The sequence below is a fragment of the Scyliorhinus torazame genome, chromosome 9 (assembly GCF_047496885.1).
Source record: "Scyliorhinus torazame isolate Kashiwa2021f chromosome 9, sScyTor2.1, whole genome shotgun sequence".
In the NCBI taxonomy this organism is placed as follows: Eukaryota; Metazoa; Chordata; class Chondrichthyes; order Carcharhiniformes; family Scyliorhinidae; genus Scyliorhinus; species Scyliorhinus torazame.
In genome coordinates this window covers 98100547-98127043 of record NC_092715.1, presented here as the reverse complement: position 1 = coordinate 98127043, position 26497 = coordinate 98100547, and the positions used below count along the sequence as shown (strand labels likewise).

The 26497-nt window shown below is 46.8% G+C and overlaps 1 protein-coding gene across 5 annotated transcripts in view; it reads left to right on the top strand.

Moving 5' to 3' along the window:
* The window catches only part of mctp1a (multiple C2 domains, transmembrane 1a), a 1185582-nt gene that overhangs the window by 1117622 nt on the left and 41463 nt on the right, over positions 1 to 26497 (top strand). For all 5 annotated transcript variants that reach the window (XM_072516301.1, XM_072516303.1, XM_072516302.1 and 2 more), the window contains one exon: positions 6140 to 6249. In XM_072516301.1, coding sequence (XP_072372402.1) covers positions 6140 to 6249 — 110 coding nt within the window. The remainder of the gene's footprint in view (positions 1 to 6139; positions 6250 to 26497) is intronic.

Below are 26497 nucleotides of genomic sequence, written 5' to 3'. Positions count from 1 at the left end.
ATTGGTTGAACCTGTGAGTTTGCTTGATTTTCATTTGTTGTTGGAGATGATTCTTGCTGTTTTTCCTAACTTTGTACATTTTCAGCTTGTTCTGGTTCTGTATGCTGAGGTATCTCTTGTTCTTTTTTCTTTGAATTTCTTACAATATCATCTTGTGTTTACATAACAAAAGGTTGCTGAACCTTCAGCAAGGCTCTCCTGTTTCAACTTAGAACTTGCCCGTCTTCAGTAATGATGATATGTGATTGAGGACCTGATGATGATAGTACCTTAGCATTCTTCAACCATCCCTTTCCATCAGGATCTTCCACCCTGACTGTGTCATCTTTTTCTAATGTTAGTAGCCTTCTTGTCGTTTGTCATAATACCTCTTCTGCCTCCTTTTTTGAAATGTGAGCTTACTCACAAGTTTTCGATTTGTCTGTTCCAATGGAATGTATGGCAAGGTTGTTCTAAGCTGTCTGTTCATCAATAACTGCAAAGGAGATAATCCATTTATCAATGGTGCTGCTCTATAGCTCAGTGGCATGAGGTATGGATCGTCCCGGCTGTCCATGGCTTTTTTGAGCAGCTGCTTCACAATGTGAACACTTTTTAAAAAATATATATTTATTAAAGTTTTTTAACACAATTTTTCTCCCTTACAAACAATAACCCCCCCACCACCGTAACAAAAAAAAAACGGGAAATCACGCAGAGCAAGATATATACATGGCAAAATGATATATTTACACAGCTTTGTACACTGGCCCTCACCCGTACATGCCAATTTCCCCAACCCTTCACAATGTGAACACTTTTACCGCCTTCCCGTTTTACTGTGGAAACAGAGGACTAGAAGTTGTATGCTGGAAATCATATGCCTGTGCGAACTCTGTCCATTGCTGACTGCTAAAACATTGTCGCTCATGACAATTTGAGGTATTCCATGGTGAGCAAAAATGTCTTTGGTATGCTCGATAACACACCTTGCTGATGAGTTTGCTAGTTGCACTATTTCTGGAAAGTTGGAGAAATAGTCAATTATCAACCAGTATTCCTTTCCTGCCAAATAAAACAAATCCATTCCTACTTTCTGCCATGGACTTGTATTGATTTTGCCCATTTCCATTGGTTCTTTTCGCTTTTTGTACTGAAATTTTTGACAGGTTGCACAATTTTCGATCATGACTTGAATATCTTGATTGATACCCGGCCAGTATACCATCTCCCTGGCTTGACTTTTACATTTTTCTATGCCTAAGTGCCCTTCATAAATCTTTTTCAGAATTATTGGTCCTAACAATTTTGGAATTACTATTCTATTTTGCCTTAGCATAAACCTATTAGCAGCACTTAGCTCTGCTCTGATATTAAAGTAGTTAGAGCAGGATCCTTTCGGCCATCCCTCTGTGGGATATTTTATTATCTTCTGTAAAATGTCATCTTTAGTGGTTTTGTCTCTTATTGGTTTTGACTTCTCATCTGAGACTGGAAGGGATTCCGTCACAAAATTCACTTGTGCTTGTATATCCTCATCCAAATGTTGGTCTTCTTTCATGTCCGTAGCACAAGATAATGAATCCGCTACAACTAAATGTTTACCTGGCGTGTAGATGAGATCAAAATCATATCTTTATAACTTCATCATCATGCGTTGTGTCCTGGATGACAACTCATTTAGATTCTTTTTTACTATCGCCACAAGTGGTCTATGGTCAGTTTCCAATCAGAATGTCTGTAGGCCATACACGTATTCATGGAATTTGTTTAATCCATTTATTTAGCCCAAGCATTCTTTTTCTATTTGACCATATCGCCGCTCTGTGTCAGATATTGACCTTGAAGCATCAGCAATTGGAAGCCAATTCTCGTCATTGCCTTGTTCCAATAATACTGCTCCCAACCCATCTGTCGACGCATCTGTTGATATCGTTGTCTTCTTCGTAGGATAAAAAAATGTTAACACAGGTGCTGTAGTCAATACTTCCTGTAATATTTGCCACTCATGGTCATGTCTGTCCGACCACTGGAAAACAGTGTCCTTCTTTATTGATTCTCTCAGGAACGTTGTTTTCACTGAAAGATTAGGAATAAACTTTCCCATACAATTTATCATGCCTAGCATCCTGAGGACTCCTTTTTTGTCAATAGCCCATGGCATGTTTAAAATCGCCTTTATTTTTTTCTTGGTCAGGTTGTATACCTTAAACGGAAAGTTTGTCTCCTCAGAATGTGATTTTTTTCGACACCAAACTGACTTTTGGCTTTGTTCAGTTTCAATCCATACTTTTTGATGCTTCTCAACACTTTGACAAGCCTTTTGTCATGCTCTTCTCTTGTAGAGCCCCATACAATAATGTCGTCAACGTATACACTGACGCCTGGAATTCCTTCTACGAAGTGTTCCATTGCCCGACGGAAAATTTCAGATGCTGAAATAATACCAAATGGCATTTTGAGAAAACAGTATCGCCCGAATGGAGTATTGAAGGTGCACAACTTTGTGCTCTCCTCATCTAACTTGAGTTGCCAAAAACCCTGTGATGTATCTAGTTTGCCAAAACATGTCGCTCCTGATATCTCACATGTGATTTCTTCTCTCTTCGGAATAGGATAGTGCACTCTTTTAAAGTTCAAATTGAGATCCTTCGGATCCATAAAGATATGTAGGTCATTATTATGTTTCTTCATGAAAACCATGGAATTCACCCAATTCGTTGGGTTCTTCGATGCGTTTAATCACCCCCAGTTTTGTCATACTCTCCAGTTCATTCTTAATCGTTCCTGCAATGGAGCTGGTACGGGTCTTGGTGCATGTATGACTGGTCGTGCATTATGCGATAGGTGAATGGTAACAAGCCGATTCCTTGAAAAATTTCAGGAAATTCTTTCAGGATTACATTTATTGATGTCTGTTGCATAGTTATATTACAGTTTGCAGTGTCGATACTTTTCATCAGCTTGAGTGCTTCACATGCTTCCACTCCCAATAAAGATTCACGCTCAGCATCTACGATTGAGGATTTTACTGAGTGCACTTTGTTCTTTACACGGACCTCTAGTTCACAGATTCCCAGTGATTAATGTCCCATTAATCATCAGAGGAACTGTCCAGTTATCTTTTTGAACACTTACATCTGCATTGCTGTTACTACAAATTTGCTTTGACGCCTGTGTACCTTGCATGCTTTCACAATGCGTATCTTCACTAGATATCATGGGCGGGATTCTCCAACCCCACGCCGGGTCGGAGAATCCCCGGGGTGCGGCGCGAATCCCTCCCCGTCGCCCTGACGTCGGCTGTCGTATTTTCCGGTGCCGTTTTTCAGGCGGGGTCGGGATTCCCGCCACGCCGGTCGGGGCCGTTGGCAGCGCCCCCCCCCCCCCCCCGGCAATTCTCCAGGCCCCGATGGGCCGAGCGGCCGTCTGTTTTTGGCCAGTCCCGCCGACGTGAATCACTCACCTCTGACACCGGCGGGACCTGGCAGGTAAGTCGGCGGGGGCGGTCCTCGGGGGGCGGGGCGCGGGGGGGTGGCCTGGCCCGCGATCGGGGCCCACCGATATGTGGGCGGGCCTGTTCCGCGGGGTACTTCTTCCTTCCACGTCCGCCATGACGGAGCCCTACAGAAGAGAACCCTCCGCGCATGCGGCAAAATACGCCAGCTGGTCTGCGCATGCGTGGTACCACGACGGCGGTTCCATGCATGCCGCGATCACGCTGGCCCTTCGGCGCATGCGGAACTTGCGCAGTCCCTTCGGCGCCGGCTGGAGCGACGTCAACCCCTCCGCCGTCCACCTAGCCCCGAAAGTGCGGAGAATTCCGCACTTTCGGGGGCTGTTGACGCCAGAGTGGCTGGTGCCGGTTCTCCCGCCGGCGTGAGGACTTAGTCCCCCAGAAAGGAGAATCCTGCTGCATATCTATGAAAAAAGTGTCTTCAAGATTTATTTAATCAATCATGTTGATTGACTTGTATTTCTGATTTTTTATTAGAAAAACATTGTTTGGCAAAGTGATTTTTGCCTTTGCACCTGGAACAGATTTTACCAAATGCTGGACATTGTTTGTTGCCGCATTGCTTGCATAAATTGGAGGTTTCATTTATTCGCTTAAAATGACCACTGTTGCTGGGACCATGACTTGCCTTTGGGTACATCATAACACAAATGGCGTCAGTTGCCTCTCCGAGCTCCGTGCCAAAATTCTTCAGGTTTAGAGTTTTAATCTGCTGCACAGCTAGGTTGCTGACATGGCATATCTTAATAGCATTATCGGGCTGAAGATGTTTTTCCCTTAACAGCCTCTCCAGTACCTTGTCGTTACAAATTCCAAGCACGATTTGACCTTGGATCATCGACACTTGCAAGGTAGCCAAATTACATGACTGAGCACTCAATCACAAATCAGACAAAAAACTATCAAATGATTGCAGCTGTATAGAACCTTAGTTAGGCCACACTTGGAGTATAGTGTTCAATTCTGGTCGCCACACTACCAGAAGGATGTGGAGGCTTTAGAGAGGGTGCAGAAGAGATTTACCAGAATGTTGCCTGGTATGGAGGGCATAAGCTATGAGGAGCGATTGAATAAACTCGGTTTGTTCTCACTGGAACGAAGGAGGTTGAGGGGCGACCTGATAGAGGTATACAAAATTATGAGGGGCATAGACAGAGTGGATAGTCAGAGGCTTTTCCCCAGGGTAGAGGGGTCAATTACTAGGGGCATAGGTTTAAGGTGAGAGGGGCAAGGTTTAGAGTAGATGTACGAGGCAAGTTTTTTACGCAGAGGGTAGTGGGTGCCTGGAACTCACTACCGGAGGAGGTAGTGGAAGCAGGGACGATAGGGACATTTAAGGGGCATCTTGACAAATATATGAATAGGATGGGAATAGAAGGATACGGACCCAGGAAGTGTAGAAGATTGTAGTTTAGTCGGGCAGTATGGTCGGCACGGGCTTGGAGGGCCGAAGGGCCTGTTCCTGTGCTGTACATTTCTTTGTTCTTTGTTTTGTTCTTTGATTCACCTGCCTTCTGGGTGCACATGGGGGGGGAAAAAGCATTCGACCATCTCATTTCTTTCGGTCTGCAATGCCAATCAAATTGCTTCACAACTTCATCAAAGTTTTTGCTATCCGCCCCACTGTCGAAAACGAATGTAATAAATATTTCTATCGCTTGTGGACCTGCTACAGTGAGCAGCAATGCTATACACCTCTCATCAGGCTGTGCCTGCAAACCAAGGACTGAAACGTAGAGTATGAATTGCTGTTTAAAAATGAGCCAATTCTCATCTACATTACCAGTGACACATAGCTGGTGTGGTGCCTTCAGACCTTCCATCCTGGACTTCAAAGCATTGCGTATGAGCTGCCAGTTGTTCACAAAATTAGTAGAAGGGTTTTTCTTCTTGGCAGTTATCTTTAGCTGTTCAGATCTTCAAAGAATCTTGTTTTCTTGTTCGATCTTAAATCTTGATACCATGTTACATTCTGGTGCTTGGCCGGTTGGAATAAATGCACTAGAAGAACATCTTGTTCTTAGGCTAGTTAAGGTTTTATTGTTGAAAAATTGTATGGGTTAGATAACCAGAAGGATATATTCAAAAACTACTAACTATAATAAATTAACTGCAAGCTACAACAAATTGTGACTACCCACTACGAAGACCCTCTCTCCATTCCCTGACATAAGTGTCACATAGTTGTTGTCTACTGCCACATGTTGGTTGGAGGTCTTGTCTATCACTATATACATGACTGCTTATGCATATCATCACACCCGGGAGTCCTGTTCAATAGCGTGGCCGTTGTCGGCGCTGCGAGAGCCAGAAAACACTGGGCTAAATGCGCTCGACACTGGATTCTGTTGAAATTTGGTTAGATCATGCCCATTAAGCCTGATGGGTAGCCCTGCCACCCCACTCCCACCTCTAGAGCAGGGGCAGGAAGGAGCCTGAAAACTGACACAGAGGGCACGGCATTATTTTAACTGTTCCTATGCCCACCTCTACATCCGTCTCCAGTAGGGACTACAGATGTAGCCTTTGGTCTCGCCTTAACTCACATGAAATTGTTTTAGTAATATGTCATGCTTAGGTGCAGTCACTTGTTGTATGTAACAAATTGCTTTCGGTAACAATTATTTCTCATTTCTATTAAAGTACCTTCAACTGGACAGTTAATTTCCTGAGTTGGATGATTGTTTTCGTCCTGACCGCCTTGACCATAATCCTTTATTTTATTCCTCTAAGATACATTCTCCTTGTCTGGGGTAAGTCCGATTTTCTACGTTATATCATGCATATTTCTTCAAAGGATTAATTCTGCTATTAGTAGTTTTTGATGCTAATTGTTAAGGAACTGATTATTAACTGAGACATACTCTTGCACTGTGAAACAACTCTCCATGTCTAGAAATAGCAGACATAATTATATGGATGTTTGCCCTTTTAATGGTGTTGAAACGGAAGGTACTAATATGTTCTTACTTTAATAAGCAGGAAATAATAAATGGCAAAGACATTAATCTCTGTACTGCCAACCCATCTGGGAAATTGCCTTTGTTTAATATAGTTTGCTAAAAGTTTCCATACAATATTTTGCTGAATATACAGTTTTGTGTACGTCACACATAGTTTAATCCTGGTATTGTCATAGTATCAGTCCCTGATGTCAATTACCTTAATATTTTGCTTGAACATGGTACTTATTGTTATTTCAATGTATACCTCCACCTGAACTATACTTAGTATGTCAATAGTAAAATAAAATTGCACTGTATTTTCTATATTAAGGGATAAGCATCAGGCAGGAAATAGAGCTGCATTTCTACAACCCCTTTAACATTCTCTGGTCTCCTTAAACTTGCTCCTGAATTTTCATCATTCAAAAGCAATTTTGCATACAGATAATCCTCCAAACAACAACTGAAATGAATGATCAGTTATCTATTTTCTAGTGTTGGCTGTGAAATGAATGGTGTCAATGTCATTAGGACTTTCTACTTTGAAAATTGCATTTAAATCCAACTTAAAAGATGTGTCCTCATCCAAAAGGTAGCAACTTGAGGCTACGCATCATGCTGTCAGTGTCAGCCTAGTTTACAGATGTCCAAACCCTGTGCTGCTTGAATCCACAATCCTCTGAGTCGGAGGAAAGACCACTGGCCCAACCTGACAAATCAAAGTCAGCTGTACTGAGCTTCATAAATTTATTGCACTTTCCTGGTCGTTCACAGTCTCAATCAGCGAAAATTAATATTTTACAGACCCAAAATACTGTAGATGCTGGGATCTAAAATAAAACACAAAATGCTGGAAATTCACATCAGGTCAGGCAGCATCTACGGAGAGAAAAACAGAGCTAACGGCTGGAATTTATTGCAAGCAGTGGGGGCCTCAACTTCTGAAACAAAAACAGTTGGCATCGCTGCTGACCTGATCTCCATGGGCCCAGGTGGAATAATTAATCGGCAGCAGCACCCTTGTCGCCGGGGCTCCCAGCTCCCCTGGGGACATTAAATTGCCATATCATCCAGTATAGGTTGGTACCCCGACCCCAAGAGCTGACAGATAATCAGAGACCGGCAGCTCTACAATATCACCAGTGTCGCTGGGAGCAATAGCCGCTGCTACGACTACAGGAGGCCCATGCAAAGGATCAGCATTGGAGGCCCAGGGGTAAAGTCGATGAGGTAGGTTCATCCGGACTAAGCACATTGGCCCCAGAAAGAGGGAGAGGGAAATTAGTATTTAGGGAAGGGAGAGTGGAGTCTTCACCTATAGATGGCCCATGCCTCCAGAATGTATCTCCACGGACGTCCGGTGGCGGTGTTGCTAACTTTGCCTTAGTTTAATTGCTCTGTTTTATCACCTTTGCTCTTGAGTCGCCAGGTACCTTTATGATACCACCACGTGGTTCAAGTCCGAGTAATGATCAATAGTCCAATACACCGCTTAGTAAGATTTAAATCAAAGCACATTTATTATACACAGTAATCACTACTCATGCATAAATTCTACGTCTAAGCTACTTCTTACAACTAACAGGCCTATACGTAACTTGGAACTGGCCCACCAGGTCAGGGTAACGAATGACCTTTCGTTCGGGTTCTGAGCCTGCGGGATTCAAAGTTGCTACAGATTGGTAGCTAGGAGCGCCTATCTCGTAGCGAGCGTTGAAGTAAGACTTACAATTTTGAGCGGCTGTTGAAGAGTGCAGAAAGCTACAAGCGGTTGAAGAGAGGTGGAAGAGAGTGAAGAGAGCGCCTTGAACTTGGGGCTCAATTCTTATAGTCCCCAGGGGCTTCCTGCCTTTCGGGGCGGACCCTGTACCTGATTCCAAGTGATTGGACTTTGTCCCAATCACTTGGTTTGATTTTCTCCAATGCTGGAGCGGTTTCCTGATCGATGGGCGGTCTTGAGGTGGTCGTTCACCTCCCTTTGTGTAGGCTCCTGCTGGCGCCGAAGAGTCTGGTTTTGCTTTATGTATGTTGCTCATTGTTCCCAGGGATTGCTCATTAGTATGCAGGTGGCTGGTGTTTTGTTATGCTGATGGTTGCTGGTATTGACCTTGTCTGGCCTTTCCAGTGGTAAATACACAGTCAACCTGCAGGTGCTCGTTTTTGTCCTGTTGGCTGATTTTCCCATCAGCCTTCGCCGTTCGCCATTTTAAATCGGGAGTTAGCCATTTTAAGTGGCTACATTGGCCATGGAGGAAACGGTCGCAAATTCAGCAGCTCTCGCCCTTAGTGTTTTTTTTAATGGTGTTTAAGCCGGATTTTTCAGAAGATTTCTCGACGTAAGTTGATCGAAGGGAGAGGAAAAGGAGGTGACCCTCAATTTATGGAATCGTGTCCAAATGAGAGTCGAAAAGGAGAAACCAAAAGATGAGTGAAAGCAAGAATCAGAGGTCATCGAGCTCAATGGTAATGAGACAAAGCGTGTCCACGCCAGCTCACTGATCGAGCAATGGGTCGAGTACCTGGATGAGAAGTTCACCCGGCATCACAAGGAGTGTACAGAAGATGTAACCCAGATGATAGCCTCGATTAAGGAGGAGGTTGATTGGGTGGAGGAGAAAATGACGACCCAGGGACAGGACATTCTGAAGTTCCAGGAGCTGGTGACTGAACGAGAGGAGGAGTCCACTGCAATGGCTTTTGAAATTAGCATACTACAGGACAGCCAGAAACGACTGCTAGATAAAGTAGAAGACTTGGAGAACCGGTCTCGCAGGCAAAATATCCGAATCGTCGGGCTGCCAGAGGGAAAGGTGGGATCAGATGCGGGAACGTATGTGGGGAAGATGTTGCAGGAGATGGTCGGGGCCAAGGTGTTTGACAAGCCGCTGGAGGTGGACTGGGCACATAGGGTGCTCGTACGTAAGCCCCAGGGTCGTGAGCCCCCGAGGACCATGGTGGTGAGGCTACATCGATTCCTCGACAAGGAGCGTATCATGAAGTGGGCCAGGCAGGCGAAACTGGACATGTGGGAAGAATCAGAGATTCGGGTGTACCAAGACTGGGGATCAGAACTCGCAAAGAGGAGAGCAAGTTTCAACAAAGTTAAAGCGGCCGTGTTTGAGAAAGACATTAAATTCGGACTGTTATACCCGGCGCGTCTTTGGGTGACCTACGAGAACCGGGAGCTGTACTTTCATTTTTCAGAGAGGTGGCTATTTTTATGAAAGACAATAGTTGGCTTAAGGACTTTTAAATTCTAACTGTGGTGGGCTGAGTTTGTTGATTCCCAAATTTCTTTCTCTGTCAGTCTGGCCTCAATAAAAGTTGAGATGGATTCGCACGTAAAAAGAAGTTATTTATTTAGCTTGCAAGCTTGATTCATTTCATAGAAATATAAGAGACATCCAATTTCCTATATCCCAGAAAGCGAATGAACAAAGAAACAAAGGGATCTCTGCAAATCAATTCAAATGGTATCAAGTTTCACATACTCGACGCCCATAGGTCAACCTATATCCCTCCTGACCTGTTTGATCTATTCTGATTGGCTCACTTCCAATCCCTTTCTCTGGCCCCTATCAATGCAGCATCACTCTCATAGACACACCTCTTCCTGCTTTTTCCATGCGGTCTCAAATCCCTTTCTCCCTAACTGCCAGAATCAAAGTGGCTTATTTCTACATTACATTAACTAGTATCTCTAAAGTAACTATTTTATATCACATTCGTCATTCCCTCCTTTTATCATTCCATGATAACCGAACTATCCAATCCATAGCTACGGTTCCTCATCTAAAAGATCCGTCGCTGCATTTCCAATTCCTGTCTTAGCCCCCCTTCATCTGCCTCACCCTCATGGATTTTAACAGTTAAATTTTTTTCGGTGATTGGGGCGGTGATCTGATCCAGTACACCCCGCATTCTACCCATCACACATTTAAGGATGGCCAGGCCCACAAAGATGCAGCCGATAGCTACCACTAGATACATGGCCAGATTTATCAACCAGTCCTTCCATCCTCCAAATCCCCAGTTACCCCAAAAGCCAGGATCCTGCATCCCGTCCAAGTGATCCCGTATGCGATCCATAAATTTAGTGATGTTAGCGGTCAAGTCCTGAACTCCCATGATACACTTGCCCTGTACTATGGCGCATACCCCACCCTCACGGGCCAGAAGATAGTCAAGAGCATACCGGTTCTGCATTGCAAACAACCGTAGCTGAGACAACTCCTTGGTTATTGCCCCGAGGGCTCGCAAGGTTTCATTTCCCAAAATGGTAAGGCCGCAAATAAAATAATTCTGATCACTGACAGCCAAGGAACCCCCCTCACCTCCCAGTTTATCCAACTTTGAAATGCCATTCGGGCCGCCCAGCAATGCGGAAAGCCCAAGTCCCAACAGTGATATGAGAGACATTCGCCCAGCCACAGAGGAGCTGGAGGTCGGCGTTCAATGGAACGCAAGTGGTGTTGTAACAAACGCATTGGCCAGACGCCTGGGTGATATGGCACCTCCTGTCCGTACAGGTGGGAAACAGACATGTTATATTCCTATCGTACTGTGAATGGGAATTATCCCGAGGAAGGGCAAGGCAAATAGCCGGTGGTGCTGAACCCGGATCGTAAGGAAGAGTGACCTGATCGGGCAGTGGTTCGGAATGCTGACAATGAACCACCGTTTGGGGAGTGCCCCAAAGCGGTGAAACAGAAAATAACCTAGACACCGCTGCGGGTTTTGGGTAGCAGACAACCCGTCCCTGGCCATACAGACGGTGGTAAATCTGGTAGAAGAGATTCATACTACCCGGGTTTTCCTCAGTTTGGCCTTTAATTAACTTAAGTGTATCTCCCGGTAACCTACGTTCTAGCTGTACTTCCCTTCTCATACGTCCCGTCCTCTCACTAGTCCCTTTCTCTTTCTCATAGCCTCTTCCTACACTCTTCTGACAGCCTGATTTTACCTTTATTGTACCACTCTTAACACATCCAAAATCAAATTTACATGTATTCCGAAAACAAGGCAATGTCCATATAATGTTCCCTTCCCATCGCCGGGACCGGTGCAACTGCTTCATGATTCCTGCATTCTCCTTAACTTTGATGACCTTCCATGAGTCGATACCATGTCCTCGTATATGGGGGCAGCGAAGAACATCACCTTTGCATAGGTGATGTATCCTTGTAGATTGGTTGGGGCTACACAGATACATAATATTCCCCTTTTCCATGTCCATCGCCAATAACACGCCAAGCGAAGTGAGGCCAAATATCAGACAGACGATGCGTAGCCACTCCATCATGCTCCACACCTGTAAAATAGCACTGGAGAAGGGAGGCAGGTTAGTATCCGACCTTTTACAGTAGTGGAGATGGACTCAATTTACAGTGATGTAGGTGGACCCAAGCACTTCGCCCCTCCACTTTAACTGCTGTGGGGGTGGTAAGGAGAACTTGGAAGGGCCCGTCCCATCGCGGCTCCGACCCCTTCCTAGTCCAATTTTTGACCATGCCATAACTACCGGGCTGGACTGAAAGTGAGCTAGGTACTGGGGGCAATGGCTGGTGAGCCGCGCGGACCTGGCCATGGAGTTCCTTGAGCACTTGCGTGAGGGCTAGAACATAGGCGGTCATTTCTTCAGTCATCTGATGAAACTGAACCAGTCTGGGAACCTGCAGGCTCCAGGGAGTTCTAAGAGGCCTGCCATAAAGAATCTCGGCGGGAGAGAGCCGGGCCGGTCCCGCAGGTGTAACCCGCAGCTGGAAGAGGGCAACGGGGAGCAACTTAAGCCATGTCAGTCCCGTGTCTGCTCTTAATTTAGCCAATTTAGTTTTGAGGGTCTGATTGTGTCTCTCAACCAACCCGGCCGCCTGCGGTCTATAAGCACAGTGTAACTGCTGGCGTATGCCCAACTGGGAGCAAAACCCCTTGTTAATTTGTCCAATAAAATGAGGCCCATTATCAGAACTTAACTGAGCTGGTATACCGTACCGGGGAATGATTTCCCTCATCAAGACTTTAACCACAGTAGCAGCTTTATTATCGATAGTCGGATACGCCTCGACCCATCTGCTGAACACATCCACAATGACCAAAACATATTTATAACATTGACACCTTTCCAACTCAATGTAATCCATTTGGAGCGTCTCAAAGGGACCACTGGGCAATGGGGTTTGCCCCTTCCCACAAGGGATACCTTTTCCGGTGTTATAGTGCTGACAAATCAAACACCGATTACTGATACTTTGGGCCAACCCCTGCATTTTAGGGTGCCACCAAATGTCCAGCAACAAATCACTAGTCCCTCGAGCCCCACAATGAGTTGCAAAGTGTACACATTCAATGACCCATAAAGCCAGCACATCAGACATACAAGTCTGATGTGCAGGCGTGGTCCATAAAGAGGAAACAGAATCATATGTACAACCTAACCGTTTCCACATTTGTTTATCACTCTCAGGAGCGTCCTCCTGAAACCTTATGACGTCTTGGATGGTTGGCATTGACTTGTCAGAAGCAGACATATTTATAGTAGATCGTTTAGTCTGACTTAACATTTTAGGCACCATCACTTGCTGAATTTGCGCGGCTGTTCGCGCTGCACAATCTGCTCGTTCATTACCAACGTCAACTGGGGTTGTACCATTCGTGTGGGCAGCGCATTTAATAACGGAAATCTGCGCGGGCATAAGGAGGGCCTGCAGTAGGTCATTAACTAAACCCCGGTGGGATATTTGACCACACATAATCATGTCAGGTTGTTCTGACGAAATGTCACTCAAATCGCCCCTTATTGTGGTAGTTTCCTGAATCAAGGCTAAACAGTCGTGGCCAGGTGCGTCTTCATGGACAGGGGGACCACTAAGAAAACAGGCTGGATTGATAGTGGTACAGTATTTAAATGTCAGACGTGGATTGTTCAAAAGGTATATCTCATACCTATTCTGACGAGCTGCGGTAAGATGCTGAGTCTGCAGTTGCCTCAGTAGTGCGATGACCGAGTGGGAGCTATACACCGTAATATCCTGTTGGAGGGTGAGAGCATGTAACGGCTATGCGATGGCATTGATTGAACGTAAATCCTGTACTAATCGGTACTGGTCTGGTTTGGCTGGTTTAGGCACAGCAAGTATGGGGGTGTTACATTCTGATTGGCAAGGGACCAAAATACCCTGTTTCAACAGCTCTTGAATTAATTTATCTATTGATGGAGCAGCTTGAGATTTCAGGGGGTATTGTCGAATGGAAGGTAGCTTTACATGATCCTTAATCATCACCTTAATAGGTGTAACATTTGTCTTTCCCACTTGTGATGGGTATTCCGCCCAGACCTGTGGATTGACATATTCCAACACATCATGTCCCCTGTGATGCTGCAGTCGAGTGTTAATCGTTTCAGGGACCTCAAAATATTTTATGGTAGTGCCGTCCGGCATGACTTGAAGTGCGTAGTCTGTTGGATCCGAATGATCCACTGCCCTCCTGATCATTCGCCCCATATCCCTGGCATGGTACTGGTCATGGACCTGACGTATAATATGAGGGCTTACCGAAGCTGACTGTGGCCATAAATGTGGTGATATTGTAACAAAATCGGCTGTACCTTCTTTTCCCGTGACTGTGGCTGTAACCTTGACTGGCCATTCAGTCTCAAGTAATGGCCGGTATTTGTCCTCCAACTCCCTGTTTTGTCCAGTTCTGTCATAGGCCAGGGTAACGTGATGCAGTGACTGTTCAACGTCTAACGTCCACCACTGGGGGGTGATAGAAATATAGCACTGTTGTCTCATCCTCCTCTTCGCTGATCCACCCACCCAAAGTCACTATATTGGGGCTCCTGCTGGTAAACTACCATTTCTGCCGCTTGTTGGGGTCGCAGATCATCCTTTTTCATTACATACTCAGTCTTAACCTTTGTAACTGAGCCTCCTTCTTGGCCTACACCCTCCTTCCAGTAAAATCTGACTGCCCTTGCCATCTGGGAAGGGTCGTTCTCTGTCCAATTCATGTTATTACATTTCACAGCAGTAACCACAGAAGGTGGTAGGCAATGCATTAACATAGCACAGTATTGAGGGGAATTCTGACCATTTTGATACAGCAAATCGCCTGACTGCCCCCGGTAGATTTCATTAAAACGCTCCAGAAATTCCTCTGGCTCTTCAATCTTCCTAGGTTTTAGGTCTAAGATAACAGAAAGATTTATGGGCCTTTGAAATGTGCTATTCAACGCATTCAAGATCTGTGTCCTTCTTTTCTCTATTTGCTCTCTTTTTTTTTTTAAACTTAAAAATGTTTGAAAATTCAAATTGAATTACTGCAACTTGCAAACTTAGCTCTGATCTCAACTCAGAACTAAATTTACAATTTGCTTAACACAAACTTGTATAACATTTACAACTTAATTATTTCTTTATCTTAACAATTTTTCTTTTAACAAGTTTTTTTTTCTTTTACATACACATAAGTATTAGCAAAATCAACTATCATCTCCAGATTGACACTTTTTAAAATGGTGTCCATGATCTTCTTTAAGTTTCTATTAATCTCCAGATAAAATGAGATAAACCTTATTTCAAGTAAGTAAAACTTAAGATTCTGGCAATTTCAATCAATTGCTTTCGAAAATAATAACTTTTATCAAAGAGGTGGAGAAACCCACTGGTTTCCTTTAATTAATTCAAAACGTAACTTTGCTGGTGTTCACTGACTCAAAGGAAAGGTATCCGATTGCACTACGGCTGCTGCTGTTATCTCAAAGCCTGAGTGAGAGCACTGTCTGTTTTCAACTTCGCCTGCTGCTGTTAACCCTTTGAGAGACTTCTGCTTCAACCAATATGCAGCATTCCTCACAATCTCAACTAGACCTCGGAACTGCATTTTCCGCCAATACAGTCCAAGGAGACAATTTTAGCTTAATCAACTATATATTTAAAACACTCACACATAGAGTTGAATCATCTTCAGATTTAAAAACAGCTATACTGGACTGAACCTTCATTAATGAAGTCACATCAGCCCCTGAACCCATATAATAGACTGAACCTTCATTAATGAAGTCACATCAGCCTCTGAATCCATATACTAGACTGAACCTTCATTAATGAAGTCACATCAGCCTCTGAACCCTTATACTTGGAATTGAATCATCATTTGAGATGTCCCATCAACCCAAAACTCTAACCCAAGCCGAAACAACAATATGAAATCCCATCAATTAAATTGCTAATCCCCAGACTGACCTGTGATTTCGTCGAGGCGGTCTTTCTGTGCCAACCGCAAGTGACCAGACTAATCAGACGATAAGAAGAGGGGAACAATCAATGCGCGGTCGTTTTCCAGTTCTACATTGAGGGCCCTTTGTTCCCCATCCTCCTGTTCATAATCAGTCTAATTCTGATTTCGCAGTTGGATCAGGATCACCCTGAGAAATCCCGGTTTTCGGCACCAAATGTTGATTCCCAAATTTCTTTCTCTGTCAGTCTGGCCTCAATAAAAGTTGAGATGGATTCGCACGTAAAAAGAAGTTATTTATTTAGCTTGCAAGCTTGATTCATTTCATAGAAATATAAGAGACATCCAGTTTCCTATATCCCAGAAAGCGAATGAACAAAGAAACAAAGGGATCTCTGCAAATCAATTCAAATGGTATCAAGTTTCACATACTCGACGCCCATAGGTCAGCCTATATCCCTCCTGACCTGTTTGATCTATTCTGATTGGCTCACTTCCAATCCCTTTCTCTGGCCCCTATCAATGCAGCATCACTCTCATAGACACACCTCTTCCTGCTTTTTCCATGCGGTCTCAAATCCCTTTCTCCCTAACTGCCAGAATCAAAGTGGCTTATTTCTGCATTACATTAACTAGTATCTCTAAAGTAACTATTTTATATCACATTCGTCAAGTTTGGGGAAGGGACAGGGTGGCGGGGAGGTGAGAAAAATGGTTTTGTGTTTTGCTCTGTCTGGTTTAAAATTTCAGTCTTTTAATTCTGTGAGTTAAGTTGCGATGTTCGGGAAGAAAAGGGTTTTGGTGTTTCATTTTTTTTTTTTAATTTCTCTCTTTTCTTTTCTCTCTTCTTGTGTAATTTGATTTTGATTTATTGTTTTATGTATTGTATCACAGAGGAAAGAACTTGAAAGTTGCGACGGCGTGTTTTATTTTCTGTAAGAGAGATGGTTGATTCTTGCATGCATAATTTTGTTTAAGCTGTTTGAAGTTTCTTCTTTTGTGTTTGATTCTGTTTGAAAGTGATGGGACTGATAAGAATCGGTCAAAGGGGGAGGGATGGAAGCTGGCAATCTGGTTCAACGACTTTTAAACTCAAACTGTGGTGGCCTGAGTTTGGGGGAAGGAAAATGGTTCTGTGTTTTGCTTTATCTGGATTAAAACTTCGGTCTTTTAATTTTGTGAGTTAAGTTGCGACGTTCGGGAAGAAAAGGGTTTTGGTGTTTTAATTTTTTTTTTCTTTTCTCTCTTCCTGTGTAATTTGATTTTGATTTATTGCTTTATGTACTGTATTACAGAGGGAAGAACCTTTACGGTATGATGGGGTGTTTTAGTTTCTGCAGGAAAGATGGTAGATTCTGGCATGCTTAATTTTGTTTAAGCTGCTTGAAGCTTCTTCTTTTGTGTTTGATTCTGTTTCAAGGTGATGGGACTGATAAGAATCGGTTATAGGGGAGGGGTTTGCCTCGTTGCCTGCGTGTTGGGGGATGGTTTGTTTGCTTTTTGGGATTGTTGTTACTGTGTTGAGTGCTTGTGTTATTGCTAGGTGTGATAGAATCTGGCAATCGGCAGGTTTTTTGACGCCAGATGGTGGGAGATGCTGAGCGAGCTGGATAGCTAGTTCACGGGAGCAAAGTGGGGGGAGAGCTGAGAAAAGACAAAGTGGGGGGGGTAGGGTGGGCGGGAGAGGGGGTACTGCTGACGGGTAAGGGTCATGGAGATGGAAATCAGACGGCGGTCGCTGCCGAGGGGCGGATCAAGTGAGATGCGAAACACGGGCTAGGAGGGTGGCCCAGGAAAGGTCATGGTTGACCCAAAGACTGGTTACATAGAATGTTCATGGACTGAACGGGCCGGTTAAGAGAGCTTGTGTGTTCACACACCTGAGACAGTTAAAAGCGGACGTGGCTATGTTACAGGAGACACACTTGAAGCTGGGAGACAAAATTAGATTAAAGAAGGGATGGGTCGGACAAGTGTTTCATTCAGGACTGGACTTTAAAACAAGGGGGGTGGCTATCCTGATTAATGAAAGGGTGGCATTCGAGGTGGGGAGGGTAGAGGTAGACCCAGGAGGCAGATTTATTATGGTTAGCGGGAAGCTAGAGGGAATGGCAGTGGTGCTGGTGAATATATATACCCCAAACTGGGATAATGTCACGTTTATCAGGAAGGTGCTGGGGAAGATCCCAGACCTTGACTCGCTGATCATGTAGGGGTGACTTTAATACGGTCCTGGATCCGAGGTTAAACCGGTCGAGTGCTAGGTCAGGGAAGCTATCAGCAATGGCAAAGGATCTGCGGGGGTTTATGGAGCGCATGGGCGGGGTGGATCCGTGGAGATTTGAGAGACCAAGGAGCAGGGAATATTCATTCTACTTCCATATACGTAAGGCGTATCCCAGGATAGATTTCTTCGTGCTAGATAAAACACTGTTAGCAGGGGATGCGGATACTCAGCAATTGTGGTCTCAGATCATGCACCACACTGGATAGACCTACTGGCATACACGGGAGTGTCCCAGCGCCCACAGTGGAGACTAGATGCAGGGCTGTTAGCAGATGAGGAGATCTGTGAGCGAGTGAGAGAGGCTATTCGGGGATACATAACGATCAGTGACATGGGAGAGACTGCAGGTGGGGTGGTCTGGGAGGCACTGAAAGTGGTCATTAGAGGGGAATGTTATTTCGATTCGAGCCCACAGGGATAAAACTGAGCAATCGGAGATGGACAGGTTGGTAGGAGAAATCTTATAGGTCAACAGGAGATATTTAGAGTCTCCCAATGAGGAGCTCCTGAAGGAGCGTCAGAGACTCCAAAAGGAGTTTGGGCTCCTTTCCACTGGAAAGGCCAGCTGAGGTGGGTAAAAGGGGCAATGTATAAATATGGGGAGAAAGCTAGCAGGATGCTGGCGCATCAGCTGAGGAAACAGGAGGCGGCGAGAGAAATAGGGAAAATAAAGGATTTGAGGGGGAAGATGGTGATGGATCCGGGGGCGGTGAATGAAGTGTTCCGTGAATTTTATAGCCAACTATCTGAGTCGGAACCCCCCGGTTGGGCAGGAGGGCATGAATCAATTCCTGGGGAGGCTAGAGTTCCCAAAGGTAAATGAGGAGCTGATGGAGGCCCTGGGGAGCCCGAATGGGCTTGGGGAGGTGATAGAGGGACTGGGGGCGATGCAATCGGGTAAAGCCCCGAGACCTGATGGGTTCCCAGTGGAATTTTATAAGAAGTTCTCTGGGTTACTGGGGCCAATCCTGATTAAGACTTTCAACGAGACTTCCGGGTGCGGCGATGACCAGCTGAGTCGCACGTTTCGGCAGCTCCCTGTGAAACGGACTTTTGGGCTCTTGATAGGAGCCCCAACGGCAATTTTGACGGCTAAAAACACTGTGCGGTAAACCAGAAGGGAATCCCCCCTGGATACGGATGGAAAAAGGAGGAGAGAGTGGCCAGATTGCAGTGGATCCTTTAGAACAGCGGCAAGGAAGGCAAGCAAAAACCAAGATGGCGTCGGAAGGTGGCAGTTTAACATGGGGCCCTGAACAACAAGAGTTCTTGAAATGCTGTGTGGAAGAGATCAAAAAGGAAATGAAGAAAGAGCTGTTGGCCCCGATACTACAGGCGATCGAAGGGCTAAAGGAGGAACAAAAGACCCAGGAGCGGGAGCTACGGGTCGTGAAGGCAAAGGCAGCCGAGAATGAGGACGATATACAGGGCCTGGTGGTGAAGACGGAGACGCAGGAGGCACATCAGAAACGATGTGTGGAAAGGTTGGAGGCACTGGAAAACAAAGCAAGGAGGAACAACCTGAGGATTCTTGGTCTTCCTGTGTGGAAGGAGCGGACGTCGGGGCATATGTGAGCACGATGCTGCACTTGTTAATGGGAGCGGAGGCCCCGGCGGGTCCGTTGGAGGTGGAGGGAGCATACCGAGTGATGGCGCGAGGGCCGAGCGCAGGAGAAATTCCCAGAGCCATAGTGGTGAGATTCCTCCGTTTTAAGGATAGAGAAATGGTCCTTAGATGGGCGAAGAAAACTCGGAGCAGTAAATGGGAGAACGCGGTGATCCGCGTTTATCAAGACTGGAGTGCGGAGGTGGCGAGAAGGAGGGCGAGCTTTAATCGGGCCAAGGCGGTGCTTCATAAAAAGAAGATAAAATTTGGAATGCTGCAACCGGCAAGACTGTGGGTCACATATCGAGAGAGGCACCACTACTTTGAGACGGCGGATGAAGCGTGGACTTTTATTGTGGAAGAAAAACTGGAATGAGCGGGTTATTAAAAAGAACGTTCGAACAAAGTGGTGGGGCGAATGTGGGGGGCAAAGAGGGGTTTTATGTACTAATCCTGCGATGTGGTAACTTTTCTCTCTCCCACAGGTGGTGATGGGGGGAGGAGGGGAGGTGGAGGAGATGGGGCGTTGGCCATTGGGGGCGGGGCCAAGGGAGAAGCGCGGGCTTGGTTCCCGCGCTATGATAATCATGGCGGGAATAGAGAAGCAGGAAGGAGGGGGCGTCGCACGGTGCGAGCCGAGGTCACGGGGGGAAGCCGAGGTCAGCCAGAGTTTGCTGACTTCTGGGAGCAACATGGGGGGAGTAATTACGCTAGCGGGGGATCTAGCGGGGGGGGTGGGAGGGGGGAATTACTGGGTTGCTGCTGCTGGGGAGAGGGGGGAGCTGGTATGGGAGAGGATGGGCGGGGGGGCACCGCCTGGGGGAGATACAGCTGCGTGGGAACCGGGTGAGGAGCTGGAAAAAGGTGATGGCTAATCGACAAGGGGGGGGTAGGAAGCCCTCCAACTCGGCTGATCACGTGGAACGTGAGAGGGCTGAACGGGCCGATAAAGAGGGCACGGGTACTCGCACACCTTAAGAAACTTAAGGCAGATGTGGTTATGTTACAGGAAACGCACCTGAAACTGATAGACCAGGTTAGGCTACGCAAAGGATGGGTGGGGCAGGTGTTCCATTCGGGGCTAGATGCGAAAAACAGGGGGGTGGCTATATTAGTGGGGAAGCGGGTAATGTTCGAGGCAAAGACTATAGTGGCGGATAACGGGGGCAGATACGTGATGGTGAGTGGCAAACTACAGGGGGAGACGGTGGTTTTGGTAAACGTATATGCCCCGAACTGGGATGATGCCAATTTTATGAGGCGGATGCTAGGACGCATTCCAGACCTAGAGATGGGAAAGCTGATAATGGGGGGAGATTTTAATACGGTGTTGGAACCAGGGCTGGATAGGTCGAAGTCCAGGACTGGAAGGAGGCCGGCAGCAGCCAAGGTACTTAAAGATTTTATGGAGCAGATGGGAGGTGTAGACCCGTGGAGATTTAGCAGACCTAGGAGTAAGGAGTTCTCGTTTTTCTCCTATGTCCATAAAGTCTACTCGCGAATAGACTTTTTTGTGCTGGGTAGGGCAATGATCCCGAAGGTGAGGGGAATGGAGTATACGGCTATAGCCATTTCGGATCACGCTCCACACTGGGTGGACTTGGAGATAGGGGAGGAAACAGGAGGGCGCCCACCCTGGAGAATGGACATGGGACTAATGGCAGATGAGGGGGGGTGTCTAAGGGTGAGGGGGTGCATTGAAAAGTACTTGGAACTCAATGATAATGGGGAGGTCCAGGTGGGAGTGGTCTGGGAGGCATTGAAGGCGGTGGTTAGAGGGGAGCTGATATCAATAAGGGCACATAAAGGGAAGCAGGAGAGTAAGGAACGGGAGCGGTTGCTGCAAGAACTTTTGAGGGTGGACAGACAATATGCGGAAGCACCGGAGGAGGGACTGTACAGGGAAAGGCAAAGGCTACATGTAGAATTTGACTTGCTGACTACAGGCACTGCAGAGGCACAATGGAGGAAGGCACAGGGTGTACAGTACGAATATGGGGAGAAGGCGAGCAGGTTGCTGGCACACCAATTGAGGAAAAGGGGAGCAGCGAGGGAAATAGGGGGAGTGAGGGATGAGGAAGGAGAGATGGAGCGGGGAGCGGAGAGAGTGAATGGAGTGTTCAAGACATTTTATAAAAAATTATATGAAGCTCAACCCCCGGATGGGAGGGAGAGAATGATGGGCTTCTTGGATCGGCTGGAATTTCCCAAGGTGGAAGAGCAGGAAAGGGTGGGACTGGGAGCACAGATCGAGGTAGAAGAAGTGGTGAAAGGAATTAGGAGCATGCAGGCGGGAAAGGCCCCGGGACCGGATGGATTCCCAGTCGAATTCTATAGAAAATATGTGGACTTGCTCGCCCCGGTACTGACGAGGACCTTTATTTCCCTCCTAAATGTAGATGCCAAGGTCCTGGCCAAGGTAATGGCAATGAGAATAGAGGAATGTGTCCCGGGGGTGGTCCACGAGGACCAAACTGGGTTTGTGAAGGGGAGACAGCTGAACACGAATATACGGAGGTTGTTAGGGGTAATGATGATGGCCCCACCAGAGGGAGAAACGGAGATAGTAGTGGCGATGGATGCCGAGAAAGCATTTGATAGAGTGGAGTGGGATTATTTGTGGGAGGTGTTGAGGAGATTTGGTTTTGGAGAGGGGTATGTTAGATGGGTGCAGCTGTTGTATAGGGCCCCAGTGGCGAGCGTGGTCACGAATGGACGGGGATCTGCATATTTTCGGCTCCATAGAGGGACAAGGCAGGGATGCCCTCTGTCCCCATTATTGTTTGCACTGGCGATTGAGCCCCTGGCGATAGCGTTGAGGGGTTCCAAGAAGTGGAGGGGAGTACTTAGGGGAGGAGAAGAGCACCGGGTATCTTTGTATGCGGACGATTTGCTACTATACGTGGCGGACCCGGCGGAGGGGATGCCAGAATAATGCGGATACTTGGGGAGTTTGGGGATTTTTCAGGGTATAAATTGAACATGGGGAAAAGTGAGTTGTTTGTGGTGCATCCAGGGGAGCAGAGTAGAGAAATAGAGGACCTACCGTTGCGGAAGGTAACAAGGGACTTTCGTTACCTGGGGATCCAGATAGCTAAGAATTGGGGCACATTGCATAGGTTAAATTTAACGCGGTTGGTGGAACAGATGGAGGAGGATTTCAAGAGATGGGATATGGTATCCCTGTCAATGGCAGGGAGGGTGCAGGCGGTTAAGATGGTGGTCCTCCCGAGATTCCTCTTTGTGTTTCAGTGCCTCCCGGTGGTGATCATGAAGGCTTTTTTTAAAAGGATTGAAAAGAGCATCATGGGTTTTGTGTGGGCCAGGAAGACCCCGAGAGTGAGGAAGGGATTCTTACAGCGTAGCAGGGATAGGGGGGGGCTGGCACTACCGAGCCTAAGTGAGTATTATTGGGCCGCTAATATTTCAATGGTGAGTAAGTGGATGGGAGAGGAGGAGGGAGCAGCGTGGAAGAGATTAGAGAGGGCGTCCTGTAGGGGGACTAGCTTACAGGCTATGGTGACAGCCCCATTGCCGTTCTCACCGAGGAACTACACCACAAGCCCGGTGGTGGTGGCTACACTGAAGATTTGGGGACAGTGGAGACGGCATAGGGGAAAGACTGGAGCCTTGGGGGGGTCCCCGATAAGAAACAACCATAGGTTTGCCCCGGGGGGAATGGATGGGGGATATGGAATGTGGCAAAGAGCAGGAATAATGCAACTGAAAGATCTGTTTGTGGATGGGAAGTTCGCGAGTCTGGGAGCGCTGACCGAGAAATATGGGTTGCCCCAAGGGAATGCATTCAGGTATATGCAACTGAGGGCTTTTGCGAGGCAACAGGTGAGGGAATTCCCGCAGCTCCCGACACAAGAGGTGCAGGACAGAGTGATCTCAAAGACATGGGTGGGGGATGGTAAGGTGTCAGATATATATAGGGAAATGAGGGACGAAGGGGAGACTATGGTAGATGAACTAAAAGGGAAATGGGAAGAAGAGCTGGGGGAGGAGATCGAGGAGGGGCTGTGGGCAGATGCCCTAAGCAGGGTAAACTCGTCGTCCTCGTGTGCCAGGCTAAGCCTGATTCAGTTTAAGGTATTACACAGGGCACATATGACTGGAGCACGGCTCAGTAAATTTTTTGGGGTGGAGGATAGGTGTGCGAGGTGCTCGAGAAGCCCAGCGAATCATACCCATATGTTTTGGTCATGCCCGGCACTACAGGGGTTTTGGATGGGGGTGACAAAGGTGCTTTCAAAAGTAGTAGGAGTCCGGGTCGAACCAAGCTGGGGGTTGGCTATATTTGGGGTTGCACAAGAGCCGGGAGTGCAGGAGGCGAGAGAGGCCGATGTTTTGGCCTTTGCGTCCCTAGTAGCCCGGCGCAGGATATTGCTAATGTGGAAAGAAGCCAAGCCCCCGGGGGTGGAGACCTGGATAAATGACATGGCGGGGTTTATAAAGCTAGAGCGGATTAAGTTCGTCCTAAGGGGGTCGGCTCAAGGGTTCACCAGGCGGTGGCAACCGTTCTTCGAATACCTCGCAGAAAGATAGACGGAATGGGAAAAAGAAGGCAGCAGCAGCAGCCCAGGATCGGGGGGGGGGGGGGGGGGGAGGCGGGGGGGGGGGGGAGGAACCAGAAGGACTCTCAGGGTTGTTAATATATACTGTATAGTATGTATAGGTTGTTGCTACAGATAATTATATATTGGACTGTTAAATTATATTTTTGGAGAGTGTTACTTGTGACAAGGCAGTTGCCAATTAGGGCTAGTTTTCATTTTTGTTATTTATTATTTATTCATTTTTTGTTTATAAAATAGGTCATTGTTATTTGTGTTGTTATAATATTGTGTAAAGGATGCACAATGTACTGTGTTGGTTGACCAAAAATTTTCAATAAAATATTTAATTAAAAAAAAAGACTTTCAACAAGTCCAAGGAGCTGGGAGTACTCCCCCCAACGTTATCACAGGCATCAATTTCTCTCATCCTGAAGCTTGACAAGGATCTGGAGAGCTGTGGATCGTACAGGCCAATCTCCCTCTTGAATGTAGATGCCAAATTATTGGCAAAGATCCTGGCCACTCGAATAAAGATTGTGTCCCGGAGATAATTGGGGAGGATCAGACGGGTTTTTTAAACGGCAGACACCTGACATCCAACATTAGACGGCTTCTTAATGTAATTATGATGCCACCGGAGGGGCACGAGGCTGAGGTGGTAGTTGCCATGGACGCGGAGAAGGCTTTCGACCGAGTGGAGTGGAAGTATTTATGGGATATTTTTGGCAGGCTTGGGTTTGGGCAATGATTTGTGGAGTGGGTCCAGCTATTGTACCAGGCCCGGTGGCAACTTTAAGAACTAACCGAGTTCGGTCAGAATACTTTAGTCTTTGTTGGGGGACAAGGCAGGGATGCCCCCTCTCCCCATTACTGTTTGCCATGGCCATAGAACCCTTAGCAATGGCTCAGAGAGCAATGAATACCTGGAGGGGTATAGTGGGTGGGGGGGGGTCCCTCTCTATGCGGACGATTTGCTGCTTTATATCACGGTCCCGGTAGGGGGGATGACCAAAATCATGGAGGGATTAGGAAAATTTGGATGATCTACAGGCTATAAGTTAAATATGGGAAAGAGCGAGATGTTCGTGATTCAGGCATGGGGGCTGGAAAGGAGGCTGGAGGAGCTAACTTTTAAGGTGGTTGGGAAGAGTTTTAGGTATCTGGGGATTCAAGTGGCCAAGGATTGGGGGCAACTTCACAAGTTAAATTTGGGCAAATCAGTGGATCAAATGAGAAGGGATTTTTGTAGATGGGACATGCTCCCACTCACGCTGGCAGGGAGGGTTCAGGCGGTGAAGATGACTGTCTTTCCGAGACTGCTTTTCTTTTTTCAGTGTCTTCCGATTTTTGTCCCAAAGGCTTTTCACGAAGTATGAATGTGGCGATATCGAGGTTTATATGGGCGGGTAAAACCCCGAGAGTAAAGAGGGTACTCCTGGACCGGGCCCGCGGAGAAGGGGGATTGGCTCTCCCGAGCTTTATTATCTATTACTGGGCTGCCAACATATCGATGGTCAGGAAGTGGGTAGTGGGGGAGGGGTCGGTCTGGGAGCGGATGGAGGCAGCACCCTGCAAAGGTACGAGTCTGGAGGCTTTACTGACGGTGCTCCTGCCGTTCTCGCCGGCTCGGTACTCCACAAGTCCTGTGGTGGCAGCCCTGAGGGTGTGGGGGCAATGGACGCAGCATATGAGACTGGAGGGGGCGTCAATGTGGTCACCGATTTGTGACAATCACCGGTTTGTCCCGGGGAGGCTGGATGGGGGCTTTAAGGTATGGCAGCGGGCAGGGATTGAGAGGTTTGGGAATCTATTCATCCAGGAGGGCTTTCCAACCTTGGAGACATTAGAGGAGGAGTTTGATTGGCCGGGTGGGAACGTGTTTCTGTATCTTTAAGTGCGGGACTTTGTACAGAGACTGGTCCCAAGCTTTCCTCGCCTCCCCCTGAGGGGACTACAGGATAAAGTGCTGTCAAAAACATGGGTTGGAGGTGGGAAGGTCTCGGACATATACAAGGAATTGTTACTGTGGGAAGGGGCCCCTATCAGAGAGGTGAAGAGGAAGTGGGAAGAGGAGCTAGGAGGGGAGCTGGAAACTGAACTGTGGGAAAAAGCCTGGAAAAGGGTAAATGCATCGTCGTCCTGTGCTAGACTTAGCTTGATTCAGTTCAAGGTAGCCCACACGGCCCACATGACGGTAGCTCTGATGGGTCGGGTCTTCCAGGAGGTGGAGGACAGATGTGGGCGGTGTGGGGGTAGCCCGGCCAACCATGTTCATATGTTTTGGGCATGTCCGAAACTTAGGGAATTCTGGCAGGGATTTGCAGATGTTATGTCGGAAGTCCTGGAAGGTAGGGTAACTCCGAG